This window comes from Fistularia commersonii, chromosome 3 (assembly GCF_037954325.1).
Source record: "Fistularia commersonii isolate RoL2024-O1a breed Wild chromosome 3, RoL_Fcom_v1.0, whole genome shotgun sequence".
NCBI classification, from domain to species: Eukaryota; Metazoa; Chordata; class Actinopteri; order Syngnathiformes; family Fistulariidae; genus Fistularia; species Fistularia commersonii.
The window spans coordinates 9854712-9872223 of record NC_141286.1 but is presented as its reverse complement, the minus strand read 5'-3'; the positions used below and the strand labels follow the sequence as shown (position 1 = coordinate 9872223).

The 17512-nt window shown below is 44.2% G+C and overlaps 3 protein-coding genes across 3 annotated transcripts; 1 reads left to right on the top strand and 2 right to left on the bottom strand.

Moving 5' to 3' along the window:
- Positions 1 to 3578: 3578 nt before the first annotated feature.
- Positions 3579 to 7143, bottom strand: LOC147235450 (histone H3.3A). The gene is made up of 4 exons (XM_086143573.1): positions 7012 to 7143; positions 5968 to 6111; positions 5428 to 5581; positions 3579 to 5077 (listed from the first exon to the last, which is right to left on the bottom strand). Exons 2-4 carry the CDS (start codon positions 6093 to 6095, stop codon positions 4949 to 4951), a joined length of 411 nt encoding a protein of 136 aa, XP_085999699.1. The 5' UTR covers positions 6096 to 6111; positions 7012 to 7143; the 3' UTR covers positions 3579 to 4948.
- A 595-nt stretch (positions 7144 to 7738) lies between these two features.
- LOC147235449 (histone H3.3A) lies at positions 7739 to 10701 on the bottom strand. The gene is made up of 4 exons (XM_086143572.1): positions 10566 to 10701; positions 9473 to 9616; positions 8671 to 8824; positions 7739 to 8586 (listed from the first exon to the last, which is right to left on the bottom strand). The coding sequence occupies exons 2-4, from the start codon at positions 9598 to 9600 to the stop codon at positions 8458 to 8460; spliced, it is 411 nt and encodes a 136-aa protein (XP_085999698.1). The 5' UTR covers positions 9601 to 9616; positions 10566 to 10701; the 3' UTR covers positions 7739 to 8457.
- Positions 10702 to 11257: 556 nt separating this feature from the next.
- nop53 (NOP53 ribosome biogenesis factor) lies at positions 11258 to 16543 on the top strand. The gene is made up of 12 exons (XM_086143570.1): positions 11258 to 11481; positions 11761 to 11837; positions 12001 to 12106; positions 13548 to 13750; positions 14055 to 14110; positions 14196 to 14291; positions 14395 to 14496; positions 14582 to 14749; positions 14930 to 15105; positions 15602 to 15668; positions 16006 to 16082; positions 16205 to 16543. Exons 1-12 carry the CDS (start codon positions 11276 to 11278, stop codon positions 16263 to 16265), a joined length of 1395 nt encoding a protein of 464 aa, XP_085999696.1. The 5' UTR covers positions 11258 to 11275; the 3' UTR covers positions 16266 to 16543.
- Positions 16544 to 17512: the final 969 nt, after the last annotated feature.

Here is a 17512-nt window from a genome sequence, read left to right as displayed (position 1 = left end):
TCCAGTTGGCACGCTAGCTACCATGACTCCATGGCTCTCCTCTCTTGAGCCACAGCCATCTTGAGGCCCTCTCTGCCGCTTCGGTGGTATTGCGGATGGCTCTTCTCCTATGCTGCCCGACAATGCCCAGACAACCCAGAGCGCTGGCATAGGACCGGGCCGCAAAGCCCCTGCAGCCCACTTCCACTGGAAGGCATTATGCCCTCCATCCTGCTTGCTGGCACTCATTGACCAGTCCCGTGTACTTGGAGAGCTTCCTCTCAAAAGCCTCTTCCAGGACGGTCAACTCCAGCATTATCACTTGCTTGGTGGCCTCTGATACAAGGACAATGTCAGGACGGAGGGTGGTGGTTGCAATATGGCTAGGGAACTTAAGCTGTTTTCCAAGGTCCACTATCAGCTGCCAGTCTCTTGCAGATGTCAGGATGCCTGCTGGTGTTCTTTTAGCTGTGTTCTTTTCAGCCCTGACAAAGCCAATGGAGTTCTTGGCAGGGCGGAACTGCTTTGCCCAAACCAACCCTGTGCTGAGTGCCTCAGCGATGGTCTTCAGGACTTGGTCATGCCTCCATCGGTAGCGCCCTTCTCCTAATGCTGTGGTGCAGCAGCTTAAATTTGGTAGCTGCTGGCCACTTGATCCGCCTCCGCTCTGAATCGATGCTCGAGGAGCGCAAGAGCAACGCTTGGAGGTTCCGAGCACTGTGGGGTGACTCCGGGCAAGGCCCCTCCTGTGTCTCACCAGGTGGAACACCTGTGCGTTGCGTTGCTCCTGCTCCCCCCAAGCACTTCTTCTTTGCTTGGTGGATCTTCAAGCCGTGCATGTTTTTACAAACCTTTCCACAAATACACTGTGAGCTTGTAGTCGTTTGTCCATTGCCTTGGTCTGTTACTAATGAATCCGTCCTGTTGGGGTGCTCATCCTCCCCCCCTCTCGGGCACCCCTGGGGGTATTTTTCCATTGAATTCGTCGTAGCTTGATTGGGTGTCCTCCTCACGGTGGACACAGATTGGGTTGCCAGCCCGCTCTGCCCCGGTCGCCGTCTCTCCGAGCTGTCAAAGCTATGAAAGCTATGGCAGCTTCTTCTTCTGCTGTGGTTTGTTTTTGAGCACGGCACTTAAGGTGCACGGCCCTCTCTGGCTGCGGGAATGCAAACCTTAAAGGTTCCCCTGTAGGAGGCCACTTTCTGGAATGGAAATCAAGGTTGACCGTTCTCATAACTGTTCTGACTGAACACGGCTAATGTGGGAAAATCCAGAATCCCGAACGGAGGCCTTCAGCAAAGGAAGAGGCTTTTTTCTTTTTGCTAAACCGCTTCAGATTAACACCATTAAAGTGGCACCATTTGAGACAAATCCCTGTAGGTATTCTTGATTAAGGTTTGCAATTTAAAAATAACAGCCGATGTGACGGCTGAGCTGTCTTAATTTTATTTTCAAATACATTTTTACCCCTCTATTTCCCCTTTTTTGACAGATGAATACAGACCACTGCCACCTGCTGGTATGGAGCAGAACATACTATAACCCTCCCATGACTTTTATTAGCATTAAAGTTTATAACAATATCACTACAATAGAGTTGAATATATATATATTTTTAAACAATTGCATTTTAAGGAGTTGAACACAAACCATATCCCAGACAGTTTGCCCCACCCCCCACCACCACCTCCAACCCCAACTCCTCCCCCCATATACATCTGTCTCTTTCTTCTTCCCCTCTCTGATTTATATCTATAAACCCTCCTTCCCAAACACACACACACACACACACACACTGTACCAGTTGTGTTCTAATCTACAACCCGAACACACACACACACACATCTCCCTCTTTCTCGACCCCCCCCCCCCCTTGTCTACCAATCCCAGCACTGTGTTAATCTGGTGCTGCTCTGACGGTCAGCACTTTGAGCGGCAGACAGACAGATTGGCTGTAATCCCCTGAGTGCCACAGATGGAGCGCCACTACGCAGACCTTGGGGAAGGTGAACACACAGTTGTGCATGCACACAAAGACCTGCAATTAGGAGGGGGGGGGTTGTCATATGTGTCTTTTTTTCATGCACTCATAGATAGTCCATTATATGTGGAGTAATTGTCATCTTGCAGATGAGTGGTCTCGTGCCTCTGCATGATGCCCATCAAGCATTACATTTTGGTAATTAGTTCAGAATCAGGCCTCACGTTGCTCACGTTCAACTCAAGAAAACTCACATTTTGATTAAATTTGAAGCAAATAAATTCCCTGTCTGGTAAAAGCAGGTAAAAAAATGTAGGAAATTGCAAACCTGTAACCTTATTTGTTCATTAGTTCATTAACCAGCACTCCAAGTCGCTCCAGCCATTGGGTGATTGGGCGATTGAGAAATCACCCTAAACCGGTCGCCAGGCCCACGTATAGAGTCATACCATTCACTCTCTCATTTACACTTATGGGCAATTCAGGGCCTATTCTTGCTATTTTTCTAAAATAAACGGCAGGATCTTTCTACACCCATATGTCCCAAGTCCAACAGTTCAACTCAGTGTGAAACGATGTTTCAAATGAGTTAAAATGTAAATACTCATGAGGAATATAATGTAATTATTATCCTCTGGTAAAACTGCAACAGCTCTATTGATTATTATCAATAAAATGTGGATCTTCTATATACAGCAGTACGGGAAATTGTTTAATTTGATATATACAATTCAATAGTTGGCATGAGTCCTGCCGTCTTGTAATTTGGAAGTTTCAGTTTGCTTTTCAATTCCCATTTCATAGCCTGTTTTTTATTTGATTATTTACTCTGTGTGTCCATTCTACAGTAGCAGTGAAGCACATTCAAAACAACAGGATTAAAGGCTGGTGTTTGATTAGATGTTTATGTGTGATTCACTGTAATGAGGATAGCTGAGACCACAGTGACATGGGAGAATGTGTGTGTGTGTGTGTGTGTGTGTGTGTCTTTCATTGTAATGAATATGGCTGAGGGCATGGCTTTATCCCTTTTAATCAAGGAAGTAGAAGGATGAAATGAAACACTGACGAGGAATGATGTCAACCCAGAAAAGGGATATTAATTGTAATGTCAGAGTCTGTGAAAGAGTGTGTGAAAGGTGAAATTAAAAAAAAAATCAAGAACCGGAACAAAGATGAAATAAAAAGCAACTGCTGCCTGTTCTTTTACTTTAAATGTCAAGCAACTGCAAAACACAAAATTCCAGTCTATTCAGGATGTAAATGCAATGCAATAAAAAGACATATCGCTTAAACGTGAGTATAGGGGAACGTAGCGTCACATATACATAGTTCATAAAGCGCAAATAGATTTTGTCCTTGTGAAGCTGGTTGTGTAAAGTACTGCTGCCTTTTTCCAGTGCTTTGCTGCTACCTAGTGGTTGAGCTGGCGGTGGGTTGAGTTGCCTCTGAATGTGGATGGGTTTAACTGCAATGTATAACTGTTATTTTTTTCATTTACAACACAAAGCTAATCTTTTGTTTCAGGCTGTCCATTTAAAGAAAAAAACACATATCTGTGAATTCTGACAAGCTAGTGCTTGGACTTTATTAAAAACACACAAAATGACACAGGCAGGAGTGTGTAACATCCATTTATTACCACCTTATATGACAAATCTGGAAATTACAAACGTCATCTTCAACATTTAAAAAAAAGAAATGAAATTGAGCAAGAAAAAAACAAATTAAGTTATAAGGGTGAGGAGTCAACCTGAGAAACGGTAAACTGATAAATCTGGAGAAAAAACAAATTTGAGGCAAAGGGGGGACGTATACAGAAAACATGACCATTGGTTGTTATGGAACTCCATTTTACATCTTCACATTTGAATCACTTAAAAAAAAAAGTTTTTTTTTTCCCCATGTTAAGAACATTTGATTTTGGAGAACTTTACAAACTTGAACCTTTAGAACTAAAAGGTCCCGTACTTTTCTTTAAAAAATGAGCCACTGTTACAAAAGTATCTCAAACACTGTAGCTGAAGCCTCAGGCTTTGGTTAATACAATTCAATGAAACCACTTTTAAACACCACAAAAAAGGTGAGGTGAAGGTCATCTGTTAGTCAGGAAAAAAAGAGGATCAAACTTTGGTGCCAAAACAAATCAGTAGCTTAATATTTCAGTAGAAAAATATTTCTGATACTTTCGTTATTGTTCTGCGTTTTAAATCTGATTCACCCCCCCCATCCCCCCCAATATCTGTGCAATCCACATATGGACCGCGGTGAAAAGAAAACCCAAGTGCAAGCCTTATTTGGGGAAAAAAAAAAAGGAAGAAAAGAAGTGAATCCTGATGAATGAGAACGATGATCAATATGACTATCTTAAAACTTCTCCAGAGATGCTGATGGATTGTATACAATTTGCTGCGGTGATCAGGGCCAACACTCATGCAGACACATATCGGGGCACACCAGCAGAGACGAGTGTGGTTGTCTCTGCGCACACGCATGTGTGTGTGTGTATTTGTGTGTGCCCGAGGCTGGTAGGCAGCAGAAGAGGATCATCTAGCACCCTGCTAAAGAGAAGCCACAGGAGCCCCCAAGCAGACAAACACCCATCCTCTCCTTCTGTCTGTCCCTCCCAAATTTGCATTGTTCTAGTCTGTAGTCTGTCTTTCCTGATTTCCTTGGTCGATCATGGTCTCACACGCGTCGGAGAGCCGGAATAAAGACAGTGCAGACTAGGAGACGTGCACTTGAGGAGATCTCATCACCAGAAAAACGGTACATGCACAGAAAGAGAGTACCATAGAAGTCTGCTGCTGTGAGCACTAAGAAAAACACAACTATACACTTTATTCATAATATAATAGGTTTTTCCTCTACATACTACTAACACAGGGAAAGGGGGAGGCGAGGACTAGCTGACGGGTGAAGGGACAGAGAGAAAGACATGTGAAGGAGGGGTGTCGCCGGAGAGGAGGAAGAACAAGAGAAAGGGTTTTAAGCACGCTCTCCACGAATACGACGCGCCAGCTGGATGTCTTTGGGCATGATGGTCACACGCTTGGCGTGGATGGCGCACAGGTTGGTGTCCTCAAACAGACCCACCAGGTAGGCCTCGCTCGCCTCCTGCAAATGTGGACATGTAAGATACCATTGTTGGAAGAAGAACTGACTTGATGGTGACTCAGTTTAGAAACGGGCAACTGTGTTTTGTAAAGAGTTTTTCACTTTTGGAGGGAAAATTATAGATTAGTTGTTGTTGAAGATATGACTGTTTTGCTGCGGTGGAGTTAGTACCACCACTTTACACAGTTCATCAAACTGATAAATGTGCATCCAAAGGCCAATTATATTTCTGCAGGGAATGTTGTTGAATGCCTGCCTGAGAGTATCAGGGTGCACTGTTGCAGCAACAGTATCCGATTATGTCTGCACATTTTCACCGATGTATATATAAAACTTTTTGTACGACAGACCTGCAGAGCTCCGATGGCTGCACTTTGGAAACGCAGATCGGTCTTGAAGTCCTGGGCAATCTCTCTCACCAGGCGCTGGAAGGGCAGCTTGCGGATCAGCAACTCGGTGGATTTCTGGTAGCGACGGATCTCACGCAGAGCCACTGTACCAGGCCTTTACGGCCAATACAAAAATTATGTAGTGAGGATATGGGGTCTTGCATTAACGTAGGATATTGTTAATCAGTAAAAACGTAGCTTCTCTTGAGACACTATATCTGCATTCTTGGACCCTCTGATCTGAGTGGATTTCAATTTTTATTAGCTCTGCAACACTATGATGCATAAGTCCACACTTATTTATGCTGGTGACTTTTCTTATTTTCACAACAATCATTAGGCAAAAAATGCTTTCTCCATATTGTGAATGGGCTCAGGTCCCTTACTATTTCAGTCAGCTATCAGTGATACTCAAGTCATCTCATTCTTATTTATTGCAATGAAGGCAAACCGCGGAGCACCTGCATCGTGGCTGGTGGTTGAAAGCTTTCGTCGTCTCACCTGTAGCGATGAGGCTTCTTTACGCCCCCGGTGGAGGGGGCACTCTTGCGAGCCGCCTTTGTGGCCAGCTGCTTTCGCGGAGCTTTGCCTCCGGTGGACTTACGGGCAGTCTGCTTGGTACGGGCCATCGCTACGACAAATCACCTGGAGACCGTTTGACAAAAGCACAGATGTAACGGTGGTTAAATAGAGCACAACAGTGTTTTCCGTGTCCTGCTTCGATTTTATTTTTCGATCCAATAGTAAAACACGCAAAGAAAGGAGTGACGCTTGGAAAAAATATATGATTCTACGTAAGAAAAACAAAAAAACGGCATGTGTTACCCCATGATTACACGCTTGATAAGAATTTGCTTTTGTTTGACAAGTAAGAAATTAAATACATGTTACACATGAACTTTTTAAAACCAAAACACGTACTGTGAACTTTTGAAGTAAACACAAGACTTTCAGATCGCTCGCTAATGGGAAAACGTCAATCAAAGAAGAAAGGCAAGACTATTGGTAGCTATATAAAAACGCACAAGTAAATACAGTCGACGGGCCAATCATGATTCGGCGTGTTCAAAGTAGGCGGGCTTAAGAGCCGTATCCCGCCCTCTCAAGACCCGCCCACCCCGCTCTGATGATGGCGGCGGGTTGATGCGCAAACGGGATGAAGGGGCAGAAGAGCTGAAGACTAGTGCAAATACAAGTTCAATTTTACGACTACCTACCGCTTCCGTGTGTTGGAAAATAGGAGATGGACACAGAAGACATTTCAGGGAACGTATTTATGGGGAAAGGAGAACTGATCTGCCCCTAACGAGTGCGTAGAACCGAGCCGAAGCGGCGCATAATTTGAAAAAGAAATTCTCCTCGCCTCAACGGCAGCGGAAAAGACTGCATATCACCGTCGCTTCGAGAGCTGCGCTTGTTATTTTCTCACACAGCGAGAAATATGACGTTTATCCCCGTTAAATTAGCGCGGAAATTGAACAGTTTATAATTCAAAAAACACAAAGTTCGTTTAAAATGCGGAACGGTGCGTTTCGAGGGACTTACCGGCGGTAAAAGTGAACAGAAGTGGTGGGAAACGTATCGCTTGTCTATTTTCTTCTTCGTATCCACAATGGGAAGCAGCGTCCAGCGGGAAAATGGCCGCCGCGTCAATCATTTGTCCCACAATGCAACAGTGCTAAAACATTTATCCGGACACTTCGTCTTGTTACCCAGGATTCGGGGTCTCCCGCGTCTTGTTCCGACAATACGACACATTTGGAGTTTGACAAAGTCGGGGTGATACGGCCAGAATAAAAGCCGCGGGAAGCGGCCGGTCTCGAACGGAGAGCTGAGAGTCGAAACTTTCGGTTGACTTTTCGCCATGTATTCGCGGAGACGGCGCGCGCCTTCGCCCGAAGATGTTAATTGGCTTGTCGAATCGCGAGACCCCGGAAACCCCACTAGACGACTGACGTTCACTTACTTGGACTTCTGTCAACAATTTTTAATTTTTGTATTTTTGTTTTTAAACTAAAACAACATGACGTGTTCCAGATGTGATTTTCCTTTTTTTCTGTCCCGGGTGCAAAAGCCTGTAAACAAGCAAGGCTTGCAACTATTTTGACCCACATGTTGAATATTTGATTAGAATTGGGCGAGATTATAATTATAATTATATAAAAACGTCCCAACTCATTCTCACATTATATAGCGCCACGGTAGTTTCACTACTTGTTTGTATTTGCTTACTTTCTTCTCCGTGAAACTCATTCAAAAGACTGCTTGCAGCTCGGTTAACCACAAGAATCTGTTTATTATGTTTGTATGTGAATTTCAGAGTACAAATATTTTTGCTTTAAAAATGACCAAAAACACAAATCAAATACGTAGTAGAAAAAAAAGGTTATCATACCAACCTGAGAGAGAAACAAAAAAATTCATAATATTACCTGGACATAACTTGGCTGAAAATCAAAATTATGATCAACATGTCTGCTACATATATGCCGCTTGTAGACTGTCAAACCATGCAGTGTCATCATAGCACAATGACGTCTAAAACTGACAACCAGGATCAAACGTTTGGGTTTTGATAACATTAAAACAGTAGAAATACACCATTTAAAAAAAGGAAGAAAACGAAGACCCATAATATCAATACGTGTGTCCGTTTGAAGATGAAAATGTCTCAACCTTAATGCTTTTTCCTATGCTCATTATGCTCAAATAATTCTTGGCTTTCGAAAACACCCTATCATGGATATGAAAAGGCATTCCTGTGGGATAGCTAATCAGAAGTGAGGAGTTAAATGTGATTCAAATTTTCAAACATACATGAAGATATCTCTAAAGAAATTCTGCTACTAGTAGCACCAAAGAAGACATAATCACACATTTACGGTTATCACAATCATGATATATAGAGAACCTCAAACCAAACTACTAAGTGTAGAGGGAGCAAAGAGTGGTGAGGGGATGAGAGGACGCGTTTTTATTCAACAAAACACTTTAAGCGCGCTCCCCACGGATGCGACGCGCCAGCTGGATGTCTTTGGGCATGATGGTGACACGCTTGGCGTGGATGGCGCACAGGTTGGTGTCCTCAAACAGGCCAACCAGGTAGGCCTCGCTCGCCTCCTGATGATGGAAAAGTAATAAATTGAGACATTTTGGATGAGTCGACGGACAAAGGTGTGCATGAAAAACTTTGGTTGCACAAACCTGCAGAGCTCCAATGGCTGCGCTCTGGAAACGCAGGTCAGTCTTGAAGTCCTGGGCGATCTCTCTCACCAGGCGCTGGAAGGGCAGCTTGCGGATCAGCAGCTCAGTGGATTTCTGATAACGACGGATCTCACGCAGAGCCACGGTGCCAGGCCTTTACAATTTGAACAAAAATGCTCATGTAGGGAGGAAATGTTGGTTGTAATGAATGCATCTCGCTGTGGGTGCTTCAGCTGTGATGGTGGGGAAACCTCAAGAAATGTTTATTAGTAAATACAGATGAGTTGATTTGGGGGGGTTGCTCATGAGAGGTGCTGTTTCTATGGAGATGTATCTGGTGGACAAACAAGAAGCTATGATGTCATGGAGAAGGTGTCCCTTTGTGACATTAGAATGTGGAACATTGAAACTGATGGAAAATAAAAGGATCATGCACCGTGATGTCACAGACAAACTAGAGCTTTCAATGTTAAACTATCCTTTGATAGTTATCATTTGATCAATTAAATAGACCACCGCAGGAAAGAGTTTAATTTAACAATTGTATACTATGACATGGGAGGGGTTTAATCTGCTTTTGTCAAAAAAATGTGTTTATCTACAGGATGCCTTACCATGTTGAAAATGACCCTGTGTTTTTCCACTGAAATGTGATGCAGTTTATGTATATTATAGATTCTTTGTTTAGTTAATAGATTTTTATTTGTAAGAAAATCGATTTTTGACACGAGTAAAACCACGGATAAACTTTCAGTCCATATCTGCAGATGAAACAATAAAAACTAGAGCAACCTGGACTCACCTGTAACGATGAGGCTTCTTCACACCACCGGTGGAAGGGGCACTCTTGCGGGCCGCCTTTGTGGCCAGCTGCTTACGTGGAGCTTTGCCTCCAGTGGACTTACGGGCAGTCTGCTTAGTACGGGCCATTGCTGCTTTAGATCACCTGAGAGCACAAAAACAAACATCCAAAACTTTTTACTTCACAAGGTTTAACATCAAGTACCTTTAAATGTCTGATAGTGTTTGGGATCGTGCATAAAAAAGTTGACAGGGTGTATGGGTCAAATTGGGAATGTTTGTAGTGTATTAAAATGACATACTACACCAAAATGGTCTTTGAAAAAACAAAACAAAACAAAACAAAACCAAAAGCCAATTTTTTTTCCGACAGTCTCCAAGTGAGCTTATGCAATCGCTGTAAATTGCTTGACAGCGCAGTAATCCAATCAGGAAAGGGCTCTTTTATCATGGAAGCCAATCATATTCGTTATAGAACAAAGTAGGGCCGGTTGTTGTGAACCCTTTAACCAATCACGACACGACTGTGTTCAGAAGAACCCCGCCCCTCTTGAGCCAGCCTCGGGTTTGTTCGTTTCTTTGCACCACATGTCCCGGCTCGGCACACGGCGCGAAATTTTATTCAGAATGAGCTATTTCACAGGAAAACCAAGCCACCCCGCCCCCGCCGGCTGTCTCGTGGAGGCAAACAAGCGCACCCAAAGACGATGGCTGTCTTGCTGGCCCGAAGAATGTAAACGGGAAGGAAAAATCGTTGTGGCAAACGACGAGGGTGACGAGAAATACGGCCGGAGAGTGCGAAATTTATGCCGCAAACGTGGAAGATCCTTTTCGGAATCGACAGTAGACACGTCGGGGGATCGTTCTGTGAACATTTTTTTGTCAGATGACCCCTCACTTTGGGCGCATTTCCGAGTCGAATTCGACCGAGATCACAAGTGCTTTTAGGTCCCTGACTCCCCGAGCTGGCAGATAATAGCTCGACTGCTCTGCGTTTTCTTTTCCATCGAAAATAAACCCGTAAACACGTCCATCCGAAATCCAACGCAACGCGAAAAGATACATTAGACCTTTAGTCAAACGACGATACTCACCTTGGAAAAGTTGGCGTGGGATTGCCGCTTCAAAATGCGAATTTATTCTTGAGTCTCTAAAGCGTTGTTCTCTCAACAAAATGAAGGGAGGAGAGAAAAAAAAGAAAAAGAACATAGGAAAGCAATAAGAGACACGTTTCCCATGATGCATTTGGGACAAACATATAACATACATGCAAGGACATGATAGCCTGATGCATCAGCAGGCTTCTGCAGCACCGTCCATTGTCTTATTTTCAGTTTGTACCCTTTATTTTGTTTTTAGTGTTTTTTTACGAGTTTTGGAAATGTGCCTTCAATGCAAATGGCATGACAACAAACGCATGTGTCAGTGTTGGAAAACGATGTGCACAAATTCAAGTCGTCTATTTTTTGACTATCGAAGCAGAAATGTAATTATTTTTGATTTATTATCCCGTGGGTATTTAAAAAAATACGACTTATAACCAGAATTAAATATTTTTATTCGTCGCTATGTGCCATATTACAGTTTATTAACGATGTGGTAAATTGAAATGATGACCTAAGGTGTGAGAAATAGAAGCCAGAGAAAAGAAAATAAGTGCAAAAAAGTTTGAACTTTTATTGACACATCTGTAATTGCTGGTGCAGTTCCCCGCCGGTCCACTAGGGGGCGCTACAAACAAACAGTCTGTCCATGCGCCGACTTATGAAGAGCAAGACGCGTACCTGTTCTTTCTGTCTTCAACATGGCGGCCGTCAGGAAACTGAAACGCGTGGCGGCGTCGCAACCGGGGTATTTAACGTTAAATGCGTCCAAGGAGCCATCGGATCTGTTCAGCAACCGGAGGAAACGAGTGAACAAGAATAAGAAGAAAAGCTGGAAGAAGCACATCGACATTACTGACGTAGAGGAGTTTCTAGAAGACACCAGACTCCAGGAGCGGACGACGGGGTGGGTTTCCCCCCCTCCCTCCTCCGTAGATTTTGACACCAAAGACTGTGCATTTCTTGATTTATATCCGAGTAATATGAACTCGGAACATTTTGAGTAATTTTAAGGCTACTGTGCTACATTTGACAATACGTTTGCTGTTTTTTTTACGAGCAAACACATGCGTGTTGCGTTCACGTGATTTCGTACAAATTTTAAGTGTGTGTGTGTGTGTGTGTGTGTGTGTGTGTGTGTGTGTGTGTGTGTGTGTGTGTGTGTGTGTGTTTGTTTATTTTCCAGCGGTTTATTGTCTGAGAAGACCGATGACAGCTTGTTTTTCTTGGACATCGGACAGCCGAAGAAACCTGAGCAGAAGGGTAAGCATGCTAGGTGCTAGTATTGTTTAGAGCTGGCAGAACGTAAACAACCTTTTCTAAAGATGTGTCTCTGTACACCCATCATCACACTCTTCACTGATATCATTCTAATGAGAAACGTGTGTGTTTGTACACTACTCTAAACCATGTCTTTGTTTCGCAGAAATAGAACAGCCTGTGGACGAGAAGAGGAGACGACGGAAAGTGCAGCGTCCTCTGAGGATTGACCTGATCCTGCAGTCCGACTCCTGCGTCCCCGTGCCAAAAGAGTCAGTGTCCATTATGGCTTAATGTAGATTCACACAGAAAACGGGTTTCCCATTAAGATTGGAGTAGTAGATTTTGTTTTTTAGTTTTATCATCATAAAGTCATGATTAGTACACACTTTAATCCTCATCAAAGTCTCCTGATGGCTTGAAACTGTTTCTGAAGAAGCCTCTTGGATGAGAGGTGAAACATCGTAGAGGGAAGGTTTTAGTCCAGTTCTCATGAAAAGATTTTGACAAGAATTCATCATGATCTGGCCGACAGAACCTCCGTTGACATTTTGATCTTATCACATTCTGTGTAAAGTGGAGGTTATTTTTCAAAATATTGGATATTCTTCTTCTTTCGGCTTTTCCCGTCAGGGGTCGCCACAGCGAGTCAACTTTCTCCATCTAACCCTATTCTCTGTATCCTCCTCTCTCACACCAACTACCTTCATATCCTCTCTCACTACGTCCATAAATCTTCTCTTTGGTCTTCCTCGAGACCTCTTGCCTGGCAGCTCCAATTCCAGCATCCATCTACCAATATATTCTCTATCCCTCCTCTATACATGGCCGAAATATTAGATGTTTTCGTTGAAATTTAGATTAAAGCTAAGGATGAAGTAGGTGCTTTCCTCGTCAAATCATGCAAAAAGTAGCCCCCAAACAATTGTGTGCTCCCTTTGCTCTGTTCATTTAAGTTTTATTTCCAAATACTTATTGGAACACTGCTGCTCCCCTTTGCTGGGTTGTGGCAAGAGCGAGACTTGATCAAACACAGACATGGGGGATCACCGAGATTCAAAATTCCAGGTGTAATCGTGACTTTTAAAATATTTACTCTTAATATTCGATTATATGTGACTATTGTCCCTTGGATTAGGGGATGAAGAGAAGAATCATACAATATTCCTTTAATTATCCCGCAGTGGGGAAATTTCAACCACAAAACCATTTAGGTTGTCTGCAGCGTGGAATTGCAGTGGTAAGCACTGTAAAGCAGGCAGGGGAATGTCATTGATTTTGTACTTGCATCATTTAGTGCGTCATTTATAGCCTCTGATCAATAACTATGGCCCTACAGTGTACATCAAGCAATGCTTGCAGACAGTCCTGTTTATTTTAGGTATGTTCAGAAGGCATTACTTTTAGCTTGAATTTGTTCTATTTTTATAGATGCACTGAAATGTCCCTTCTCTTGTGTTCTTCAATGAGTGTACGGTGTTTACGTCCTGTGATGATCCCATCCTTGCGCTCACAGTATTTCCTTTCCGGAAATGTGAAGACACATACAGAGGAGCCTGGGAGGCTGTTGTGTGAACAGCATCCTGGGATCTGAGGATTTTACAAATACCCGACTATGTACATGCGTTGACCCCAACGGGTTCTTTTACCCGGCCTGCCCCAGATAACTGGCTAATCTCTTTTTTTTTTGTTTTTTTTTTGCTCGGCCCCCAGTGTGCTGGCCCATCAAATACCGAATGCCAAAAAACTTCGTCGCAGAGCCCAGAGGGCCGAGCAGCTGGCGGCTAAGGGCGTTGTGCCACAGAGGCAGAGGCAGCTGCTGAACAGACAGCCAATCGACAGGACAGCCAAACCAGCGGTGACTGAGGCCAACAACAACCCCAACCGAGACTATTATGATATCTGGGGTCAAGAAAGTGAGTGTGTGTTCTGTTCAGGGGGTAAACGCTTGAGAAAACATTGGTCGTATAGACTTTGTTCTTGGGATTAAGCAGTGATGATCAGCAGAAGAGGGATTTTGTCATCTATAAGAATATCATTCTTGCTTAGATTATTTGTTTTATCTGGTTTCGTTGGAATTTACATGGATGATGGGAACACTTTTAGATGTAGGAGCTGAGAGTGATGGAGAGGAGATTCGAGCTCTGGTTGGGATGTAAAAGCTGATCATTGTAGACCGATGTCGAACATATCTGTTCATGTATTGTTTTTGTACAACAGGCGGGAGTTCCGCTGATCCCTGGTACCTCCAGCAGACGGGCAAGAAGCGCCTCAAGGTAACCGGCCATGACCCCCACGATTGATGACATCCAAGGAGCTGTCGACGTTCGTTTTATTCACTCTGTCTGTCTTTACCGCCAGAGGCCGGAGAGGATGAACGAGAAGCCGTCGGTGCTCCCGGCCGTGGAGGTGATCGCGCCCGGAGGTTCCTACAACCCAGACTTCTTCTCCCATCAGGTACTGCGTGCCTTTCTCAGTCTCCGCCCATTCAGTAGGTTTGTGCAGCCCTGTTGAAGTCTTGTCCGCGTTCAGCTGATAGTCCGTCCCCCTTCCTACCCAGGCTTTGCTGCAGGAGGCCCACGAGGTGGAGGTGAAGAAACAGAAGGTCGAGGAGAAGCTCGACCGATGCCTGGCCGTCAAACACGAAGACAAGGCCACTGAGGTGCTGGAGACGCCTCCTGGCTTTTCTATCATCTTTAGCGGAACACCGTCCTCGGTTGCTACAATCCTCTTGTGTTCGCTTTCAGGAAACCGTCCTTCGAGAGCAGGTAGAAGGCCTGGTGGAGGAGGACGAAGAACAGTCTGCGAATGAGGACGAGGAAGGCAAGGATGACGATGCGGTGGTCGGGTCCATCACGATGGTCGAGAAAAAGACAGAGAGGCAAAGGAAGAGGGAGAAGGCGGAAAAAGTGAAGGTGCGTGCTTAGAGTTCAAAATGAATGCCTGCGTACAGGATGGGTTTGTCCGAAATGGCTGAAAGTGACGGCATGGCCTATTTATAGAATTCCTAAAAGCGCCTCTCTGAAGACTTGTCCACACCTACCCCCCCCATCTGAATCCCCCCCCCCGCCCTTCATTGCTCTTTCTCCTCTCAGGAGCAGCAGCGGCTTGCAGACAAAAAGCAGATCGATAAGCGGCAGCAGCTTTTCCAGCTCCGCTCCATAAAGACGTCGATCCGGCAGCGGGAGCAGATGACCAAGGAGAAGCAGAAGCAGCGGCAGGCCAAGCAGGAGGCCCAGAAGGCTCAGCCCAGGCGCCTTGGCAAGCTCAAGTACGCACTCGCTGAGCCCCATTTGTAATAAAGGCCTGGAGGTCATACAGCTGTGCAGACAGCAATGCAAATGTAGTGCCCTGCTAGCTCACATAGGCTCTGCTGTCTCAAACCACTGGATGAAAAAGCTCGACTCATACATTAGGACAGTTTAGCAGCAAATACCTGCAATGTCAGTTTAATCATAATTCTGTCACTAAATTGCACGTCATGCACTTGGGTGCTTCTTACCGCCACCTCCATTTTTTCTCGATTCCCCACAATTTTAAAGCTATTACAGAATTCTGCATCCAGGCTCATAACTCGGGTCCTACAGCAGCTCAGCTGACTGCTCACACCATCCAGGTTTCACTTAAAAATATTGCTGTGGATGCATATAAATGCATCAACAGGCCCCCTCCGTGATCTTGATTCAAGGGCTGCAAATGAGGTGCACCGTTAATTTGTAAATTAGAATGTTGCCTTAGATAAATGTGTGTGTTGTATCGGCTCCCAGGTTCCAGCCTCAGGACTTGGAGGTCCAACTGAGTGGCGAACTGGCCGGCTCCCTGCGGAAGCTCAAGGTACCCATTTGACCGTTTTGAGAATTCCACCTATGGCCACGCAACGCAGTCCTTATCTGTAATGACTTTCAGCCGGCGGGTCCGTCGGGCTCTTTCCATGAATTGTCCTTTAATACTGGACCGACGACTTTCATATCATTCATTAGCCCCATCAGATCTAATCAAGGAAAATTCCCAGTTCTCCGGCTCCGTTTGTGTCTGTAGAACCAAAAATGAACTTCGTGATGGGATTGGTGTTCTGTAATTTGGGATGGGTATAGAATTTGTTCAGGTTATCTCACTCCCTTCTCCCCCTGGGCTTGTTTCTCCCGCGCCCTGCAATGGCCGATCTCTGCAGCCAGAGGGCAGTGTCCTAAAAGACCGCTTCAAGAGTCTCCAGAAGAGGAACCTGATTGAACCCAGAGAGAGAGCCAAGTAAGGATCCCTTCTTATGTAACAACTCATGAAAGGGTTACGGAGAAACCAAGATTCACAAGGATGCATGTTGTTGTTTTTGGTTTTTTGTTTGTTTAAAATCTGTGTTCTCCCCAATCTAGGTTCAAGAGGAGACTCAAGGTGAAATATATAGAGAAGAGGGCGTTTAAAGCCATCACTTAGCGCTGTGGGGACAAGGAGCTGGACCACTCTTGCTTGCTGGAACTGTATATACAAACCAACAGTCTACCCCGCCCCTCCAAAATGTTTGCCATGTTATATAAACCTAAATGAAAACTGACGTTTTCATGTTCTGTTGGATTCACCTGATGATTACATACTCTGGGATTTAACATGCAATCAGAAAAGGTATCTGGTATAAATTTCTGCTTAATGGGGTTTAGTGTGTTGCTACTTTTCTGAAATAAAATCCCAGAGTAATTGCTGGGTTGTCACTCGGAGTACAAACCTGGTATCTCCCCAGTTTGTACTACCTATTTGGAGACAGGCAATCTTGAATTTAAGTGAACATCGGGGGACCCCAGGAAGATTTATGTCCTTTTTTTTTTTCAATCTACGAAAAGCCTTATTGGATTGAGGAAGTTGGCAGGTGATAATTGATTCCCACCTGCTTGCTTAAAGCCATAATGGCGGGCGGTGGCCCCCGCTGGCCAGGGCACAACACACTCGTCCCGTGGCATCAAATCCTCTTATCACTTAATCAGCGTGAAATTGTAATCTTTTACCTTCACAGTTGAGAAAAGCCCCCCCCCCCCCCCCCCAAACACCTCGGCCTTCTAATCAGTGCTTTCATGTTAATTAACCTGCAGACGAATTAACCCGTGCACTCTTCTTGTCTCCAAGGAATCTAATCTATTAGTATCCATCTTCTGCAGATTGTCCTGCACTCAGGGTCTCTGTTTGAGTTTATTAGTACTTTGACACAAAACGGTACTGGGTACTCAACTTATGATATAAATATATGGAAATTCTACATAGTTTACCATGAAAGTACATCAAATAATATTCCAGGTCATCCATTCACCTCCCAACAGTATTCATTTCCCATTTATTTAAAGTAGCTAATATCCCTGTAGTCAAAGCACCATACACAATTTCAAATTCAACTTTAAAAATGTATCTAATGTCAAACAAACATTTTGTTTTGGGTAGTGCCTATTTATGATAAGCATTGCTGAAAATGAAATGCAGGACCAATGTAGCATTTTAAAATTAAAATTTCACATATTGCAATACCTCAGTCTGGGTCTTTGACAAGATGTGTGTTTATTAGCTTTCCCATGTATTAGCTTAGCTTTCCTAGCAGTATGACCTGATGAATGAACATGGGTGGACCAGATTTTGGCTGTGGTGCCATCTTCTGGTCATGGATGTTAAAGATGAATGCATTTATTATATTTTACATCACT